This window comes from Harpia harpyja, chromosome 4 (genome assembly GCF_026419915.1).
Source record: "Harpia harpyja isolate bHarHar1 chromosome 4, bHarHar1 primary haplotype, whole genome shotgun sequence".
Taxonomy (NCBI): domain Eukaryota; kingdom Metazoa; phylum Chordata; class Aves; order Accipitriformes; family Accipitridae; genus Harpia; species Harpia harpyja.
The window spans coordinates 52,297,402-52,318,034 of NC_068943.1; the positions used below are offsets into that span (position 1 = coordinate 52,297,402).

A 20,633-nucleotide genomic window follows, 5' to 3' on the forward strand; every position below is an offset into this window, starting at 1 on the left:
TTACAAGTACACTTTTCCCAACATTAGGCCCTGATCCTCCACACGAGCGAAGGGCAGCCTTACACTGCTGCTATACTTCAACATTGGGATTTCAATGAGGCTTCTTCAGAAAAGCCTATTTTTTTTAACCTCCTGCAGAAATCTTCGGAAGTACTCAGAGTTTTGTAACTTGAAACTGCTTCAAAACAGTCTACTACCTGGCTATAGGAACACAGTATTGAAAGACATGGGTTAAAACAAAAAAAAAAGCCTACGTATATGCAGCGAACTTAAATTTCATTCTTTCGCTGTCATGGAAGACATGCACAGTGTAGCGCGTGCACAGTTAGCCTGCTACTTCTGGTAATTACTGAAAGCCTATCATCTGCAATCCGCAGCCGCACAGTCTCTGCTGATGTATGCACACAATAAATCCAGGTGATGCTTCCCAAAACCAGCTGAGATACACACACAAGTGCTGACATTTCCAAACTAGAGCAGTACAGCGAGATGTACACACAGTAACTTTGATGGGACTGCCACATAAATGGAGGTATCGGGCAAATACATATGGTCCTCAAATCCTGCCCAAACAACATTTCTGGGATGTTCTTCAGAAAAACTGGATAGACAGCAGCTCTCCAAAGACATCCGTCAGTTAACAATAAAACCATGAATGTTTTTTATGGAGTTGGGAATAATCTTACATATCTATCACTGTTCCCATCCTCCCCAGCTGGCTGCTTTGAAACTTAGCAATGCAGTCAGACAAAATAATTTCAAAAAGATAAAGGCAGGCAAACACATCATCCACAAAAATAATATAGAAATCTAACATCCTCTGCACTTTAGCAAACTAGTAACAGAGCTCAGAAGAAAGAATACAACGAACAACCTGAGTGAGACGCAAATGCAATCTCACATTTCTCTGAGCAATGCAGATTTCAAATGAGCAAGAGATGTTACAGAACATATTGGGGTCTCAAAACAATTATGTGGTAAATGTCTGGTAAGCGGGCAAAAAAAAAAAAGTTTATTGTAGTGAAAGAGAATTAAAAGGAAGATTCAATAAATGTGAATGCATCTACCTCTTACATATACGTTCCCAAAGTTCTGGCTAGTGGACATTCTTGGATATTCCCTTGACAGAAGCATGATGGTAAAAACATCAGAAATGTATCTGTAACTAATAAATGCTTTAAGGTTCTTTTAGCCCATCTCAGAACTTGCAGCTTCATTTTCCAAAATGATAGTTACCTCACTTCTGTAACAATTTGTTTAACATTAATTTGCACTGTCTTCATCTTCTCAAACTAAATTTCCTTTTAAGACAACAGGTGTTAGATGTGACTGGTACCACTTCAGACATACCATTTGTTCATGAATCCCAAGAGCAGGAAAATGAAAATAACAATTTGTGCAAAGATGCTGGAAATGAAATGGCCATCTACACAGTGGTGAAAAGGCAGGCTCACAGGAGCACTAAAGAAGGCCAACAGCATAAGAAAGTGCCAGTCACAGTTAACAACAGATGAAACAAATAAAAGGAAGCAAAAAAAAAAGTGCAAGACTAGAATTCCAAGAACCAAAAGTTGATGCAAAAATTCTGTTATCTCTATTTCGTGAAATTGAAAGCCCACCTGAGAAAACAACTAAAAACCAGTTAAAGACAATGAGATTTAGCTCTATAAGGACAAGACAAGGGAAAAAAATTGTACTCTGGCATCACAAGCCTTCAACTTTTACTGGAATTTGATAAACTCTGCTCAGATTTCTACCTAAGTTGATGAAATAATCACCATTTCATGTTCCTCACCAGGAACTGTTTTTTGTTGTAGATTAACTAATACAGGTATATTAAAATGGACATAGTAAAGGTCACTGAGACAGAAGTGTGCACTATGTACCTGTGATGCAAAATGACCCAAGTTTTTAAGTGTAAACAGTCGATACACTGAACCATAATTCACAGAGATCTTTGTGACCAACAAAATGTTATTAGAAAGTCCTTTCTTTTTTTTAATCTATATAAAACAGTCCCCAAAATAGGGTACAGATGAGTAAAACTGAAAGTTTTAACCGCAAGTCTCAGTTTCAGTCCTGTCTTCTCAAAATTAGCAGTTGAAAAGTAAAAATCATGTGACTAGATTATTCCAAACACACAGTGGCATGAAGAGAACATTGCAGAGACACTTCTTCAGGAGTTTGGTTAATAAGAGGTTGAGCCTCTTGCAGGATTTTATGCATCTATCAGACAACAGAGATATCAATTACCAGACAAAGCGCTTAGCGTCATTCATACAGGTTTTAAACCTAGCAAAGGACAGTGGGTTTATGAATTGACAGATATAAATTTCGTGGTTCTCCATGTTATGGTATGTTAATAATTAGTGTGATAAACGCAGAACCCCTCCCCCAACATCCACAAAGTGTACAAAATTATGGATATCAGAACAGACACAAAAGACATTGTACATATGTAACATGACTGAACTGCAGCTGCCATAGGATTGCAATTCTGAATTTTCTGAATCATGTGTTTCCAAAATCCCAGCTAAAACAAAAATAAAAATTTCTGCTATGTGGCTATACTTGGTGGAAAACAAGATTTTTTCTTCCCTAAAACAGCTTCTGATGAGTAGCTGGAAAAGGATTTCACAAAGAAGGTAATTAATATGTCTACAATTCAGTCTGGTTTACTGACAGTGTGTCTCATTAAAACATTTTTTTAAAAAGTTGTTAAACTATGAAAAGAAAGCCAGATTCATGTTTACACATATCCTAACGGTCAGTAGTGTTGGAAAAAGATGTTCATGGACAGAATTTGTTCAGATAATATGCATTACACACTTGCTCATAATAAAAAAGAAAGAAAACAAGAAAATGTTGAGAAGATAATTCAAGAAACAGTAACATTTTGAACAGCACTAACTGGTAAGAATGCTATAACGTATACCATCAGTAGGATTTAGAAAACATCCTCCTCCTAAAGGTTAAAGCAGAAATTTTCATTCACTCAAAAAAACATAAAGAAAGGGAACAACAGGATGCATATTCATCACACTGTAAGGAAGCAACGACCACCTCAGGAGCAAGGTGACATTCCAAATTAAGAGCATCAAAAGAGGATGAATGATCATTTTTGCTACAGGATGATCATAAATTAAAAAACAGTTGCAGGAGTAAGGAAAATCTTACACCTGACTGGAATATATATATGTAGGGTATTGTCGTGGTTTAACCCCAGCCAGCAACTAAACACCACACAGCCTCTCACTCACTCCCCCCCCCCCCAGTGGGATGGGGGAGAAAATCGGGAAAAGAAGCAAAACCTGTGGGTTGAGATAAGAACGGTTTAATAGAACAGAAAAGAAGAAACAATAATGATAATGATAACACTAATAAAATGACAACAGCAATAATGAAAGGATTGGAATGTACAAATGATGCGCAGTGCAATTGCTCACCACCCGCCGACCGACACCCAGCCAGTCCCCCGAGCGGCGAATCCCTGCCCCCACTTCCCCGTTCCTATACTAGATGGGACGTCACATGGTATGGAATACACCGTTGGCCAGTTTGGGTCAGCTGCCCTGGCTGTGTCCTGTGCCAACTTCTTGTGCCCCTCCAGCTTTCTCGCTGGCTGGGCATGAGAAGCTGAAAAATCCTTGACTTTAGTCTAAACACTACTGAGCAACAACTGAAAACATCAGTGTTATCAACATTCTTCACATAGTGAACTCAAAACACAGCACTGTACCAGTTACTAGGAAGACAGTTAACTCTATCCCAGCTGAAACCAGGACAGGTATAAATGATGAATTGGAATTATGACTTCAAATTCTGAATCAATGGCAGAGCCAGAAATGTATACATTTCACTAAACATAGAATAAAGTTCTATGTAACAGAATCTCCAAATTACAGAAAGCAATGTAATTAATTAAAACAACAATGAGAAGAAAAATAATGTGGGGGAAAGTCTATTGGGACTTGGAGCTTGGCTAGATCTAAGGCCTTTTGGCAGATCTACATTTTCTTTGCCATTTCAAATAAATGGTAGTGCCTAAGAAACAATGCTATTAATTAAACGTGAGGGTGATGCTAACTATAACTACAGCTAGAAAAAAAGAGATCATAATGCTTGCTTATTCAGGATATCTGGGGAAGAAAAAGACCATAATCTTCTAAGCTGTAAATGGATGAACCCTTGTAATGGCAAAAAACCACAAGTACAAGTCCTGTAGCTTACCAGGGAAATCCCCTTTGCGGCTGCTTTGGCCAAACTCCTGAAGCTGTGCTTGTTGATTTATCTGCTCCTTCTGCAAATTTTCGTACCAATGGGTGACTTCTGCCCGTAGATCAGCTACCTGATCACTAGGATACATTTCTATAGTCATCTGAAATAAAACATGTATTTTATTTTTCAAAGCGCACAATGGACTTACTGAAATTTAACAATATAAGATGTACTTGTAAAAGGGCTTTTAACTTACCTTGTCAGGAAGTCCAGCTGGCTGACATACAATTCTTAGTGGTAGTGACTGTTTGTCACTCAGGGCTTTCAAGTGACTGCTGATACCAGTGCCTTCAATTTGCCACTGTCTCAGATGATACGCAAACCTTAAGAAGCAGGTGAAAACATGGAAAAAGTATTTTTGTCAAAACCTATTTAACACAAATGTTTGATAAACAATGAGAGGAAAAACAAAGCTTGCACCTTTATTCACTGGTTTTGTTTGTTGGTTTGTTTTTTTTCAAAATAAGAGGAAGTTATTGATATTCTCACTATTTGTCAAATAAAACTAAAATAAGTTTCTTTGGTCAGGGATGGGGAAAACGTGAACCACATCCATACATATTTATACAAGGACAAGGGCCAACTCTCGTAACTGTTTAAACTCATATATTACCTTTCACAATTATGTGTTACTGTCTTTACACAAAGAAAAACAAAAGAAACTATTACTTAAATTAGTAACAACTCACAACTCATTCATCATTACAATAACAAGAACAGAAATAAGTTCTGCATCCAAATATATCAATAGAGCCATTTACCTTCTCCTAAAAGCCTCCAGGTGTGTCTTCAGCATTAAGAGTCCTCTTTCAATAATAGTCAGACTTGAATGAGAGTCTTGCTCAAGGTTACTAGAAGCTATCATCAGACTCTCCATACACTTGCTAATAAATTCCTGTTCTTTTTCCAGACCAGTTTTACCTGTAATACCAGTTAAAGTAAATTATAGATGCACAACTTTGGGACTATGCATTTTAATACTAAAAATAAAAAGAGGATAACGGTAGATATTCTTTAAAACATTTTAAACAGAAAACAAAAATAAAAATTCATACCATTGATATAATAAGAGTTGATATACTGGATAGCCGCTCGACTGACATCACCAGACTGTGCTCTTAAAGCAATACCCCAGAACTGGTCCATGCCACACAACTGTTTTGATAAAAGCAAAACACACACAGAAACAAAACATTGCCTCATTATTTTACTGGGAGTGATAGTTTTCTGACCCAAGACATTTTATTTGCCTCTTGATGCAATTACTAAAATATTCAGTTTTTCCCTCTGCTTGGGCTCTCACCACTGCACACATCAATTACTATAAAATTGTAACTTTTACAGAAATATTTTCATACTTTGAAGCATGAGGAAAACTGGTTAAAAATCAAAAGCCTGAATTTTCATTTTTGACAAACAGGAATGCTTTTAAATGAAGCCTTAAAACCACAACTATTACTGGTATTCATTGCAAGAACAGAAATTTTAATAAAAAATTCTGTCAAATCAATTCACAGAAAAATATCCTGTACATTTTATTTCAAAGACAGTTTCTCTGTATTAAAAACTACAGGAGAAAAACTTCTAAAACACATAATACATAAACTAAGACACATTTTACAACATTCTAGTCAGAATTATATATGTCTAACAATGTCATCTGAATCTTATAAAAGTAAATGTTACAAACCCATTCTTTAAACACAACAGTGAATACAGTTCAGTTATGCTAAGAATGTGATAAACTGCACAAACATACACAGGCAACAGGTATCACTTTCCCTGTGGTTTCCTGTCTCTACCTCTAGACACAAAAGCCACACATGCTCAAAGTCATGAGGAAAGGTCAGGATCATTGGCCTCTTATTTCCATTTCACTGTCCCACATTTGGAACTTCTGAATCCTGAGCTCCCAGGGCTCTCCTCAAGGCAGAAATCTGTACAGACCCCACCACTACAGGCTGTGGCATTACTATCTCAAACCAGTAAACAATATTCAAGCCAGTAAGTTCTCAAGATATATGTCATTGCAAATAAGCAATTTAATTCTCCCCTTCCCTCAGAAAGAAGAATAACATGAGCACATAATCTAGGCTTACCTCTGAGTTTGAGCCACCATCATATGCACTAGTAGCCAATCGAGCCAAATTACACAAATGCTGGAAGAGGTTTAGGCCGGTCATACTAATAGTTTCAGGTTTTAGTTGTGGCATCTAAATAAAATGAATGCACTTTAGTATGGAAAAAAAAATTCATTGATGGAATGGATAGCAATTACAGGGTATTTATTTCATTAGCACAGAAAAATGTCATTGTTACTACCAATCGTATTTGAATGTAGCAGATCAATTAAAATTTATTCTTGCAAAAGATCACACTCTCTGAATTTTATATACTATACAAAAAATCAACTATAATTGGCTTAAAAAAACATCTTTTAGCTACCACTGATTTGGACTATAACAGTGCAGAGGGAACAAAAATTATTATTGTAACATTAGCTACTTAACTTATCAACAGCAGGACAATTTGTCAGCATACTTGACATGTCCGTTCAAAAAAATTCATACACTTACAAAACTAGACAAAAACCTGTAACCTTGAAAAAGAACTAGACTACATTAATTATTGCACAATCTATCCATTTTGTAATGTCATCTCTTGAAATAGATGGGACCCCTTGCAAAAAGCTCTACTGCTGCATGTTCATATTTTCAGTGGACATATTGATGAGATTTATATGCCCCTCCCAAAAAAAGGAACAAGTCATTTTTTCAGTCAGGAAAGCTATATATCATAAAGGAAAGTATAGTTTCGGGTGGCTTTTTTTTTTCAAATTGAAATGAAGTGCTACCTAGCTTCAGATAAAACACACAGGCTATCTGCAAAGAAACACTCAAGTAAATACTAATGTGAAAAGAATTCATGCCAATCCATTCCCCTCTTCCCTCCAAGCAGAGAAAAATCATTGCATGACGAGTGGGGCTCTCCCAGACTACTGAAGACATATTTTTCCTAGAAACAATTTTAAATACATTAAATAGTGGTGATATGGAAAGAAACACTTTTACTAGAGTTATAAGGTTGCAATTAACTCTCCACATACCTTTTCCAAAAAAAGATGCTTATAAGTCTCCATACCCATAGCATGCTGATCTTTACTTCGTACTTGATTTAAGAACCAGTGTAGTGCGTCATCGTAACATTCAGAATCTTCTACTAAGCAGTGCCACAGTATGTCCACTTGTTCTAAACTCAACCCTAAAATTAGGGAAATATTTTTAACTACTCCTTTATAACATCAAATATATAGCAAAATTCTACAAAACCCAAGAATACATACAGAAAAATCAGAACAGTTTTTGTCAGATCATGAAGTTTTTGCAAACAACAAAAGAAAAACACACCACCTACCAGCTGTGGCTTAAAAGAGTATCTCTGTAACTGTTTCATTGCTTCTCCTTTCAAGAGAACAGTAGGCTTATTTTTTTAGCTGGCACATGAACATTTGTGATCTCAACAAATTTCTTTAAAAAGAATTGTGGCTATCCTATCAGCAATAGCAAATATGGTGTTACAAGTTTTTTTTTTTTTCTCTTGGCTACAGATATTCTCATTCCTTCCTGTACTCTAATGACCAGAGGGACAAGCCATGCATTGTATGCCAACTTTCACTACCTATAATGAGAATACCCAAATGACTCCTCCCTTCAATCATTTATTAAAATGACCTCAATATACAATCAACTCAAAGTCTGTACAGAGCTGATGCTGAAACAACACTGAAGGCTATTAGTTTACAAGGGCTTAAGAAGACAGCGGCCAAAAGAATTTTTGGAAGGGTAAGCCACCGAGGGTCACTAAAAACACAGAAAACTATGTTCGACTTTGAATTCCATCAGCGACATCAAAAGCGGAAAGTAAAAATTTAAGAGTGAAAAGATTTCAGCATCTGTATGGATCAACTATCATATAGAATGCTAATTTCACAAAAGTGTAAACCAATTTCTGACAGTATTAAAATATAAAGAATTATTCCTTTTTGGTATCACAACTTACAGTGCACTCCAGTGAAAGATCTCTGGGAACATTATGGACGTGAACCAAAATCCACAAAACCAGAATGTATTATCTTCATTTCAGTAATTACTACAGTCCTAATATTTAGAAAAACTGAAGCACAGAGAACATAAAAATTTGTTCTCACAGAACTGCAACAGAATCTAAACTCCAATGTTGGTTCTGCACTTTCGTCAAAAAAATCTTCCTTCTTTTGAAACACTATCAGAGATTATTTAAAATTGTATGTTTAAAATATCATATTTATTTGAGCTAACATTGATTGTTAAGAACTATGTGAGCCTTACTACAAGGTGCTTCTCTGATAAGGTAACCTCAAATACTTACTGAAATGATCTGGTGATCCTAGAGTTGAAAACACACATGTCAGGAATTGAAGACGAACCTGAACTTCTGCACTGTGGCTGTATCTAAAATTTAAATTGTATAAAAATGGAAGTTTATTTGTTTATTGTCATAACTTTTTTCCTACTCATACACATGTCTCTTAAAAGCTTAAATAATTTTTTCTTATAAGTTTCCTTCTGAGCTTGTAGTTCAGTATATAGTCTAGGCTCCAGTTGTACACATTACAGAACCACACCAAACAAGTGGAATGACACACTAGTCATTACTAGATAAGGTACTACTGTTGTTTTTTGGGGGGATGGGAGCGGGGTTTTTTTGGTATACAGTCCAATTCAAGTGCATAATTTTGTCATTAGCACCTTGCAGGATCTGACCTTAATTTTTTCCCTAACTTGTAAAATGCTGGTATTTCTACTCTGAATTTCCAATCCCAGTTGATATATATTCTCTACAAAAATATTTTCAAAACATATTAACTTTATTTCTATTTATAAGGCAGAAGCTTAATGGTCATAGGAGAAGAACTATGTATCATTTTTCCTGAATTTAAAGCAATTCAAACAGCTTTTGAAGTAATTCCTCACTAAAGCAATGTCCAATATAAAGCAGTATGATGAAGTAAATATTTGACCCGTAAATAGCAACATTTTTCAGTTGTGGATGCCCATATTTACATATTGACTTTGACATCTATCAAAACGTGAATAGTCTTTTCCTCTGGGATTGGGAAGCTAGAAATTGTATCACTTGTATATATACACCTAATTTTAATCATACAGATTGGAAAATGCAGATGCAAGTGTTAAATAGAAAAAAACTACTGCAAAGGTTAATGATAAGAGATTGTAAAACTAAAACATTTTAATAGTTTTATGATACAAAATCACTTTAAATTGATTTAAATATATAAAATCTGTGTGTTTTATTTGTTAACAAATACACAACATAATGTTCAACAAAAATTACATGAGAGTGGTTGCGTGTTTTTTTTTAAGAAAAAGGAAGCTATTTAAAATGTTATTGTTTTTACAGACCTTTGTCTCCCTAAGCATGTAATGTCCCTACAGAAACTATTTACTTATATGAACACTTCAGAAGCACTGGAAGAAAAGCAGAAAAGAAACATCTAAAACCATAAAATATCAAACACTCAAAGCCAGTTGTGTACTTACAATGCATGTTTATGTCGTCCTTCCCTGACTGCCTGAATGTAGTGTACCAAATTATCAAAGAAAAGTTTCATCATATTAAGTTCCTTTTCTGCCCACCTGTGTCAATTTAAAGGGCAGAAAGTATTATGGTTTGCTTAAAAAGATCAGAAAAGCTACAGAAGTGAGACAGCTATTATAGGAAAATTGCATATACATAAAACCAAAGTAAACATTCAATTTCCATCTACCATGAATTCAGGACTATTTTCCAGTACAGTACTCTCTTCTTCCTTGTCATCCATAAGGCTCCACAATGTTGTTATTTTCAGGCATAGGACTGACAGAACACTCCCATTTGAGACCATGAAAACTGTTCCTAAAGCCCTAATTCAGAAAAAGTCTAAGCCAAAACTCAGAACTGGGCATATATTTAAATGCCATGTGAAAAATGCCAAGAAAAATTGCTGATAATCACTGTAATCTTTCCCAGAAGTTCCAGTAGTCCATTCTCTATAGTTAGACCAGCTAGTTATATAGTTTGTTCAAGTAAGGAATGCTATATGATGTATCTTCACATTTCAAAGGTTTTCTTATAAACTAGATTTTTTTTATTACTGAGAAGCATTTGATATACTATCAGAACACAATGACATAACATCAAATTATTACAACCTTTTACAATATACTATTACTTGATGTCTAGTACTGTCTGCAAGTCCTTTGAGATTTAAGGGGGGGGAGGGGGATAAAAAAAAAATATAAATTAGTCTTCACCTCAGTTATGACACTAGTGCATATCATGAAGAAATCCAGGCCTGAGTGATTAGAGAAGCTCAGGCTAGATAACAGACAGATGATAACCTTAGGTCATTATTAATTTGGACCACACTAAAGGAGCAAGCCTTGCAGCAGTTCCCTAAATGTCATCACCTCTGTTGGTCTAGTCTGTTGGGGACAGGGGGCTACTTACATTGTTATCCAATGTGTATCATAACTGCTCCCAAATTGTTGAAATGTACCAAACAGCTTTGGAAGAAGACGAAGTGAAACTACTACTGATCTAAAGGAGAAAGAGAGAAATGACAACAATATATGATTGTTACAAAATTAAAATAGTCAATTTTAAAACTACTTTGAGAAGCTCAGGTTCAATGAGCAAATAGGCTAACTGAAAGCATTGGAGTTATCTGTGCGAAGTTCACCACATCATGTCAGCCAATTAGTTTTCTGAATCTGAACTACACATACTTCAAATTCTTAACATGTAATACCTTAGACACACAACTCTTGGACAGGTATAAAAATAAAACAGTATATGTTTTACTTATTCAAAATTAAATTCCAAAAGGTAAATTCTTATTTTTCAGTTTCATAATACTTATCTTATGAAATTTCAGCAAAATGAGATTTTTTTCTACAAACAGATGACATAGCAGAAATAAATCCGCCTCAAAGTAATTATAGACACAAGCAGGTGTGTATTGTAAAACAACTATCTAGGAAAACTCAAGTGCATAAACTGCATGTAACAGAACTTTCATATCAGTAATAAGTATCTTCACATTTCTTTTATTAATTAATATCTCAGAATACTTGTAACATCCCACAGATACAGTTCTTAGCAAAAAGGTAACAAAATAACACTGCAGGTGATGTCCAGCAGTTGATTGGTTGTATCAACAAAATAAATTCCACTTTTGCCAGTCTTCAAACTGTACAATCTCACAGCTTTGGCTGGTATTAAAACAAGTTATCTGGGGTCAAGGTATTACTTCTACCTCCATCTGCTTCTTCACAGAAATTAGACCCTACAACAGACTTGGTGGAAAAGAACTTGCCTGTTCCTCAGCCACTTGCATGTAAAATCTAAATATTCATTTCAAAATGCTTATGCTACGGCACCTGACCTTGTACTCAACTGGCTAAGATGTGGACCCAATTTTACCAAATGGTAGGAAGGCAGTAACCTCTGGCAGGAGGGAGAACAGACAAATGCAACAAGATGAGAAATTCAGCACACTGATAGAATAGAAAAATGGAACATCAGATATATCCATAACACCTTGAAAACTATTTTATACTTTTTCTTTTGTCTGGTTTAACTTGTCTTCCTGTAAAATTAAATAACTGTTATAGTCAACTTGGATTTCCTATATGTTACAAAAATAGATAAATGTAAAACCAGATAATTTAAGTTACCTGTTGTTTGCTAAATTTTCTAAGCAGCCTTCAATAAATCTCATTCGAATCTGTCTGTCAGTGAACCAGCATACTAAAGAACAGAGCAGCTTCTCTGCTTCATTTATTAACCCTTCAGAGAGATGAATCTACAGCAAGCAGAAAGAAAGGTCACTGAATAGTATATATTTTTTTTCTTTTAAAAAATATTATTTTCTGGTATTCAACTTACTGCATCTTCATCCTGGACAAGATCCCACAAAAGGGTATTTCCTTTCTTACAAACATTATCCAAATTAATGTCCGTCACCGCATTGCTATTATATTGATGTTTATGAACTGCCGGTCCTGAACAAAATATAAAGACCGTTATGAATAAAGAGAAGGAACTATCTAACCTGAACATTATTCCCTAAGTGCATGAACAACAACATGCTTTATTTGTAAACTTGGCTATTTTAAAGTGCATACAACAACATTGTAACTGCAGCCTTTTTCCACATATGGGTTCTTAAAAGAAGACAAAACATTACAACCATACAAGAAGTCAACAGGACAGTTAAGCCAATGTTTACGCTGGTTTTGGCTAATGGCAAGGTGCAATAAAAACAGTACTGAAGAACTGCAGATGCAATTGCTTTTTAATTTAATTAGCTTTGATTTGTAGTGTAATTAAAATATTTCTTAAGTCTTTCTGTAGTGCTGTGGCCCAAAGGGAAGTATCTTTATAACTACCATGGTTGGAAAGCAAGAAAGAAGCACATTCCAATAAATTCCCCTGGTACTGCATGATGTCCTATATCTAACTAAAAAACAGGAAAAACAAACACCATTTTTTTATACACAATAGACTATCAAAGCCCATGATTTTAGAAACTCATCATGTTTTCATAAACACTGATAGACATTTTCTTTCTTCTATGTGGCCACAGCTGGCACCATTCATTTATCTACTATTTGATACTATTTTCATGTAACAGCAAAGTCAAGTAGAAAATTTAGATTACGTGCAGAACACTGTAATTATTTGCACGTGCAAAACTAGGGGTGTCAAAAATAATCTGCACTGCAGGCCTCAGGCTCAAACAACAATTTGGATCTTCAGTAACGCGTAATATCTATGGAAAACATTGAAAAAATATGCTGATTTACAGCACGTTTTAACTACAAAGTTTTAGTAGTTTATTCAACTCTGTAGCGTAGAAAAAAAAAAATCCTTCCCACTTTTCAATGTCAGGCTGAAATTTTAGTTCAGTTCCACATAACAAGAAATGTTAAGCCTAAAGAAAAAAGAGACTTCTTACTCAACTGTGTTTCAGGAAAAGATATAAATAGTACTGGTTTTACTGTCTGCTGGAAGATAGCAAACTTGGTTCTCCCAGATCAGTGAAGAAAAATGTCAAACCCTCCCTAACCATACCCTCCATTATATTTAAAAGGAGGATAAAACAGAAAATAAAGCTGCCACAATATCATATGGAAAGTTGATATAATTCTTGAGAAGTGTTTTAGTAGCATCTTAAATGGCACTCTGAAGTAAACTAGAAGATTTGGCAGTGTAAGATGAAATAGCATAAAATGCCCTTTAAGGCAAGCTCCCCAAGATAGCAAGTTAAATTTTAACTCATTTTTCCAAAGTTATCCTCTGTACAGCCCATTATGCTTAATTCATTTAAGATGACAAATGTACAGAATCACAATAAGATCCACCCACCAGAAGAAAAATCGCATAAGGTTTCAAAGAGGAAAAAAAAAAAAGAAAAAAACCCAACAAAACCCTCGCATTTCAGTACCACCTTTCTTTTTACTTTAATAACTCTTTAGTGCCCTTAATTTGTTTTAACTTGCATTAAAAGCTCCAGTAGAAATGGGGGAAAAAAAAATCTAAAAAGGCAAACACAGCTACATCTAGTGTAATACAAAAGTGCATCCCTTGGAGAAACAGCAAAATCTCAGTAGTCACTGTGGTTTCTTTGAGCAAATACACGTGTGGTTAAAATAATTTTATTATTTTAACTATTGGAGACTAATTAAAAATTATATAAAACCAAGTTAAGGTATAGTGTTTTTCTGTTTTCTTTTTATCACTCTTACCTTGACTCAGATGTTCATGATAGATAGAGGCAAGGTTAGGAAGGTGCTGCTGAAGGTGAGATGTTAGCTCAGCATGTGAATTAATCTGTACAAGCTCTTCTTCACAGCCAGACTCTTCCCCATCAAAATCAGCCATATTTTTCTCTGATTTCGCACTGACTTGGGAACTACTGCAACTGACATCATCTGCACTTAGCATATCATCAACCATATGCCTGTAAAAGAAGAATATTAGAATGGACAGTATCAAAGAGAAAGTTGTTTATAGCAGACTACAAGCGAGTAAACATCTCCCTACAGCTAAAGTCACGATGAATCATCTGTTTGAACAGCAGACCTTCATATGAATTTGAAAAACAATTACAGATGAATTGAAGGGCTCACTATCATGACGATTGTATTGACGTCTTTAATGTTAACTAAATACAGCATTTTCCAAAACACTTTTAACATTTTGTTAAACATTGTCTTATTTATTCAATACAAAGCCTTGACAAAAATCTTTAATCAGATGTTAACAAAACAGATTACTGTGTAACTATCTGCAATAACTATCACCTCTATTAGACAAAATTATCGTAACTATAGCAAAACATCCATATACATTTCTGCCCAAACTGAGTGTTTTGCTACCACTTATTTCTGTTATAGAAGGAATCGGAAGAAATGTCAAGCTACCTACCCATCATGGTGATGGTGGTGGTGGTGGTGGTGGTGATGCTGTGGCCCAATGAACTGTCGACAGTTAAATAATTCATTTCCAATAGTTTCCCCAAGGAAGTCCCCTGTGTGAGTTATACAAGAATCTTGAGACCCTTGTGAAATGTGAGCAGTGCTCATTTCACCTGTCATATCATGCTCTGCATCCTCAGCATGAGAACAAGCATCTAGCATTCTAATTCGATTATCCACCGGTGCCACAGAGTCAGAGTTAAAAACATGGTCCTTTCCTGCCCCGTTATTTGCACCACTCCTCTCTGATGCCCCTTGTGAATCTCCCGGACAAATGCCTGTTTGCGATTCCAGTTTCCTGCTTCGTAGATCTGTGCTCCTACTGCTTTTCTGGGGATTATGACTCCTATCTTCTTCGTCTTCGTCCTCCTCCTCTTTGAGAGCTTCAATATCTGCAATGTCTTCAGACTGCACCTCGCTGCCAGGGCTTCCAGCAGACTGGCTTGCGTGACTGGAATTTGCCTCATTACTGGATCCATCACTGTGGCCACTGCTACTACCAGGACCACTACTGCCATCCTCACCACTGTTGGCTGTCTCATCAGAGCTTCCTTGCATGGATTCCTGAAATTATATATTTTTTTTAAGATTGATGAAAAAATAAAACACCACTGAAAATACATAATCAACATCATCATCCAAACACCATTCTTCACTTATGAGTAAGTGTGTCAAATCTACATGTCTTCATTCATTCTTTCTCAATTTGGTTGCCAATGACAAAATGCTCTGAGCAAGATTCACATTTAATAATTTAATTTTTGTATTACCTTACTTGTAACAGGCTATATACGCAGGCTTTGCACATACACAGAGTGACAGAGTGACACACAAACAGTATGTCATGCAATCCCTTACCAGAAGATTGATCTTACTGAAATACAATTTAAATGCAGGAATCTGTTTGTTTGAGGTGTTTTTTTGTAGTGTCCTTGCTCATGGGCAAGGTACACTATATTCTACGTAAACTGCACAGAACATAAGATTCTAGCTATCCAATATCCTGCTGCAGGTAAGCATCCATGTTATGTACCTGTTCAGGTTTTGAAGTGATTACGGAAAAAATATTATTTCCATAGCTAATAATAGGCAACTCAGTAACAAAATTCACAGATTAAGATTTACACTCCTACCTCTGTATCTGAAAGTCGCTGCTGTACATGTTTTGTTCTGTTAATAAGCTGTTCCTCCATTTCAATATCACTGCCTCCACTCTGATGGGTGTCACTGTTGTCACTACTCTGAGGGCTTGCTGCTGGTGACCCTAGTTCAAAACCACATTTCCCAGTTACTTTGTGATGTATTTTAATTGGAATGTAACAGCATTACATAAAACTGCCCCAAATGTTGAACTCAACAGCATTCTTCCTGCAAACAGTCGAACAAGAGACATAACTCAAACAATCCGTGTACCTAAACACTAAAAATTCTTTTTAGAACACTGAGCATTTTACTACAAAATTTGTATTCTGATGTCTCTTCTTGCCAGTGTATAGCAGAGCTATATGAATTTCATAGATTCTACATGAAATATAATTTTCATCTCACTTGTCATAAAAAGATAATTTCAAAATTTTACTAGTTGTTCTTCTATTCAAATTTGATAGCTATAGAAAAACATTGTAGTATCAAATGTATCAGATTGTGGTGTACTTCTAAAACTATACTTACAAGGTGAAGGGGCTGCTCTTCTGAGCTCCTCTTCTTCTGAAGGAAAAAAGCAGGATGGAAAAATAAGTGACTAAAAATCTTTTTGTCAGCATATAGTTGTCCATGATTCATAAAAATCAGCAGTAGGAAAAGAAAGGGAAACTACAGTAAAGTGGCTTGGCAGCACCTTTAGTAATGACTGTGGGGAAATACCAGTCAAGTCAAAAAAAAAAAAAAAAACCACCCAAAAAACCAAAAAACAAAAGCAGAAATAGCACATAATATCAAAAGCTAGGTAAAAATTAGATAAGCTTTTGTAAGATTTTATGTAGCTATGTAAGTTACAGATGTTCAGCAGAACAAGAATAGTTAACTGATGAGTTACGGACCATCCTCTGAATTAAAAAAAAAAAAAAAAGGAAAAAAAAAAAGAAAAAATACATACTACTTTAGATATACAAACAGAATTGATTGGAAACAGAAAGCTTTCCAAATGTGCTCACAAAGTTTTAATGCTTTCATCTTTATCCTCAACTTCTGCTTGAAAAATATGCCAGTAAGACACTTTTCAAAAATACTTCCAAGTAAAAAGTTCTATACATCCTTTTTGTCCAAAGTCAACAAGGAGACTATGAAAATTAAAAATTTAACTACCAGATCTATTGGAAAACCACATACCTTTTTTGTTTCCCATGGGTAGATTGGTACTCAGTAAAGATGCAAAAGAGCTTTGTTTTGACAGCTGAGCCTTAGCTGCTAGTGCATTATTCCACAGTGCTTTTATAAGCATTGATGCCAAATACAAGGTCTATAAACAAAACCAAGTAACAGTGCCATTAAGAAGCAGTAGGTTTTGTATGCAAAGATCCACTGTTAATCTTTCTATATGCCAATACTACAGTTTACCAAAATAAACTCATCAAAATAAACAAATGCACAAAATAATGTTGTGTGAAACACTTTTTAACTTCAGACATGAAGTTACAATCTTCTCAGTGGTTATGCAGTCTTCAAAAATCTCTGAAAAAGATTATAATTCAAAAGCCAGAAAAGGCCTACTTGCAGAAACAGGACAACTTTACTCATATAGGTTCCTCTCTTATGCATTAGTGAATATTACTTTTACATGCATTCCTTTAGAAAGACAAAGAAATCCGTAACACTTGTTTAATAATACTAACATAATTTCTTTTCTGGTTACAGTGCTTTTGTTTGCCTTGTCTTTACCTGTTCAGTGTGAGCACTTGGATGAAGAGTTGAGACTAGGTTAAGAAGATGTCTAAGGGGCACAGGGTCCAAGTTTTTGATCAAAGAAGGAAACAAGTCATGTATGTAACGACTGCAGTGCTTTAGCTACAAAGTACAAACAAACAGAGAAGATAACAGGAACAGCAAAATAAACCTCTAAAAAAAATTCAAAGTGATAAAATTGCAGCAATTCAAGAACATCTTTGCAGAAATTCTCAAGAAGCACTTGGTCCAATAACTCCAAACTACACCAGACTTGCAATTTTGACTAAATTTCATTTTTATATTGCAAAGCACATAAGGTTTAGTGAAATCAAATATAACAATATCTTCCTTAGTTCCAGTTCTAAGAGATTTGGTGAAAAGAAGAACTGGAATTTTATTTTGTATTTTAACTTAAATATAACTTCTAAAATATTAGTGTATATGCTAAATCCTGAGGGAAATAATATTTGCAATGATTACCTTACTAGCAGTGGTAAATACAAATAAAGACATTACAGGCTAACATGAGACTGAGAGAACAGACAGTTCAGTGTGGAGATTATTTATAATTCTTTTGTCTTTCCAGTAATGGATGTCAAAAAATATGACAATGTGTTTAGCTAACTACTCTATTCACACATTGAAGTGACAGTGCTCCTAGATATTTCCTCTTAGGTTAAATGCTGCTTTTTGTAGTTACTCAAAGGGTTTCATGATGTTTGTAAGGAAGTTGATAGTCAAAAAATAAAATAATGGTTACAGGAAGCTTCTAGAAAAAACATTCTTAATGTTGGTTACCATATATGCACCCCAAAAGGGTTTTTTTCATTCTTTATTTATTTTATTTTCCCTTCCTAGCATAAAAAAATATCCGTGACAGCAGTTTATGGGGTACAGGCCATCTTTCACAGGATTCAAACTGGAATGAAATTATGTGGGTTCGATACAAGGATGCATTTAAACTTCTTGAGATACCCGCTTCAACTCAGAGAAGATAAATTTTTGTCAAAAAGTTAGTTTAAAAAGTGGAAAATATATTCTTTAAGGCCTTCTATTTTTTTTTGTCTAAAGGTGTCAGCCTTTTAAATAACATTAGAGGTTTAAAACTTTTATAGGAAGTAATCAGGACATAATTCTGATATCAAACATATTTTGAAAATATCAGTATGTCAAAACGAACATGTGAACTGTAAAAGAATTATCGCATTTGGGTAGTTACATGAAGTTCTTAAAATAGTATAAAAGAGAAAAAAATCAGAGGTCTAACACTAGTGTGAGTTACTGTATGTGTGAAAACATCAAGGAAAGTAAAATATTGCTTTAAAAATGTAAATGAAATAAGTAATTATTAATTGCTCTGATACAGAAAATTGTTGGAGCCTATTAGAGTGAATGCTGTTATAACGAGCATTTATTAACATACCAGCTGCATGTTATAATGACAGTGGACTACAGAGGTTTCAGAATGAGTATACAGTAGTATTTGATTGAAACAAATTACACGGTAATACTGAACACATTAAAAAAAAACAAACTTCAAATTCTAACTTGTATAAAAGTATGCTCCCTATACCTGTTCAAAAAGATCAATTTTATTTCTCTGACCTTCATTTTGAATGTATTTTTCAGAAAAATTGACACTGAAACCCTGAGGGTTTTTCCTGGGTTTTTTTGTTGTTGTTTGTTTGTTTGGGTTTTTTCTGTTGGGTTGTTTTTTTGGTTTTTTTTTAATAATAAAGGCAGGATGAAACCATGGAAAAACAGTTTCCACAACAGGAAGTCAAAATGTCTACTGTATCCAAATGCCCTAAATAAAAAATTTCACAACCTAAAATAAAAAGCATAGTAATCCATTAAAGTAGCAAACACATATCTTTCTGAAGTAAAAAAGCCTATCAGAGTTTCCAGGTTTACCAAGCAAAAAATAAAATCTCAGTGCCTTCTATAGATTTTAACCTCAGCACTGTAGTACAGCTGTAAACTTCACTGCCACAATTTTCACCTGATTGTTCCCACCAGGAGTAACAGAAATGGAAGCTACAATACATGGGAGCAAGGCAATTTAGCACAATAGTAAAAATATTACATCTACCCTACAATCTTCATACCCGTTCTTAGTGAAAACACTATGTCTTTGCTATACAACTTCATTTTTTTCTTGTATAAAAGTAGCCCAGGTGAATTCTTGCATCTAATGAAAAAACAGTAATTGTGGCAGTTCCCTAACTTAAAACTTTAGTCGGCAAAACACTCAGAGAGACAAGAAAAAGTAAGAAACTCAGCTTTACGAACATAAAACAAAATCAACTTGCCATTTTCTGGGGTTTTTTTATCACTCCTGCAATTATAAAAATTTTATGTATACCTGTGCTGCAGCCCAAATACAGTCTATGTGTTGAGTACTAAGTCTCCCTTCAGCTGCAAGAAAATTCAGAATCACTTGGCACTGTTTGATGATCTGCAAAGTGAGAACATATTGAGGAAAGATTTACTAGAACAAGAAGTTACTCCTCCATGTTTATAGTAAAAATAATAATTTTATACAAACCTCAATATGTAAATTTGGTCCAAAAATGTGTTCAACTACATTGTTGCTGATAAGCCAGTCCGCAAGTTCTTTTGCAATTGACCTAGAGATGAAAAAAGAGTGGAAATATATGTAAAATTAAACTGCCTACAATATATACACTGTGCTCTTCCGTAGCACAGCATGTCTTTCAAATTAATATCTGTAATTGTAGTAAGCATATGAAAACTTTTTTAAACACAAAGCATACTCAACATTCATTCATTCATTTAGGTAGGAAGCAAACAATTTCTGTATTTTTTTCTTTAGCTGGAAGACTAATGCCAAATATCAACATTTCCCATTCACCCCTCTGGATCATT

The 20,633-nt window shown here is 34.8% G+C and overlaps 1 protein-coding gene across 13 annotated transcripts in view; it reads right to left on the reverse strand.

Annotated features, from left to right (window-relative positions):
• Window positions 1–20,633, reverse strand: part of USP34 (ubiquitin specific peptidase 34) — a 139,722-nt gene that overhangs the window by 62,837 nt on the left and 56,252 nt on the right. For 9 of the 13 annotated variants that reach the window (XM_052784027.1, XM_052784024.1, XM_052784032.1 and 6 more), the window contains 19 exons: window positions 20,293–20,374; window positions 20,110–20,202; window positions 17,739–17,864; window positions 17,190–17,319; window positions 16,533–16,568; window positions 15,995–16,125; window positions 14,812–15,425; window positions 14,130–14,344; window positions 12,268–12,383; window positions 12,057–12,184; window positions 10,828–10,917; window positions 9,879–9,974; window positions 8,686–8,768; window positions 7,385–7,539; window positions 6,378–6,491; window positions 5,334–5,433; window positions 5,040–5,199; window positions 4,475–4,601; window positions 4,231–4,378 (listed from right to left, as the gene is read on the reverse strand). In XM_052784027.1, coding sequence (XP_052639987.1) covers window positions 4,231–4,378; window positions 4,475–4,601; window positions 5,040–5,199; window positions 5,334–5,433; window positions 6,378–6,491; window positions 7,385–7,539; window positions 8,686–8,768; window positions 9,879–9,974; window positions 10,828–10,917; window positions 12,057–12,184; window positions 12,268–12,383; window positions 14,130–14,344; window positions 14,812–15,425; window positions 15,995–16,125; window positions 16,533–16,568; window positions 17,190–17,319; window positions 17,739–17,864; window positions 20,110–20,202; window positions 20,293–20,374 — 2,744 coding nt within the window. The remainder of the gene's footprint in view (window positions 1–4,230; window positions 4,379–4,474; window positions 4,602–5,039; window positions 5,200–5,333; window positions 5,434–6,377; window positions 6,492–7,384; window positions 7,540–8,685; window positions 8,769–9,878; window positions 9,975–10,827; window positions 10,918–12,056; window positions 12,185–12,267; window positions 12,384–14,129; window positions 14,345–14,811; window positions 15,426–15,994; window positions 16,126–16,532; window positions 16,569–17,189; window positions 17,320–17,738; window positions 17,865–20,109; window positions 20,203–20,292; window positions 20,375–20,633) is intronic. The other 4 variants (XM_052784033.1, XM_052784035.1, XM_052784023.1 and 1 more) reach the window with 2 other exon arrangements.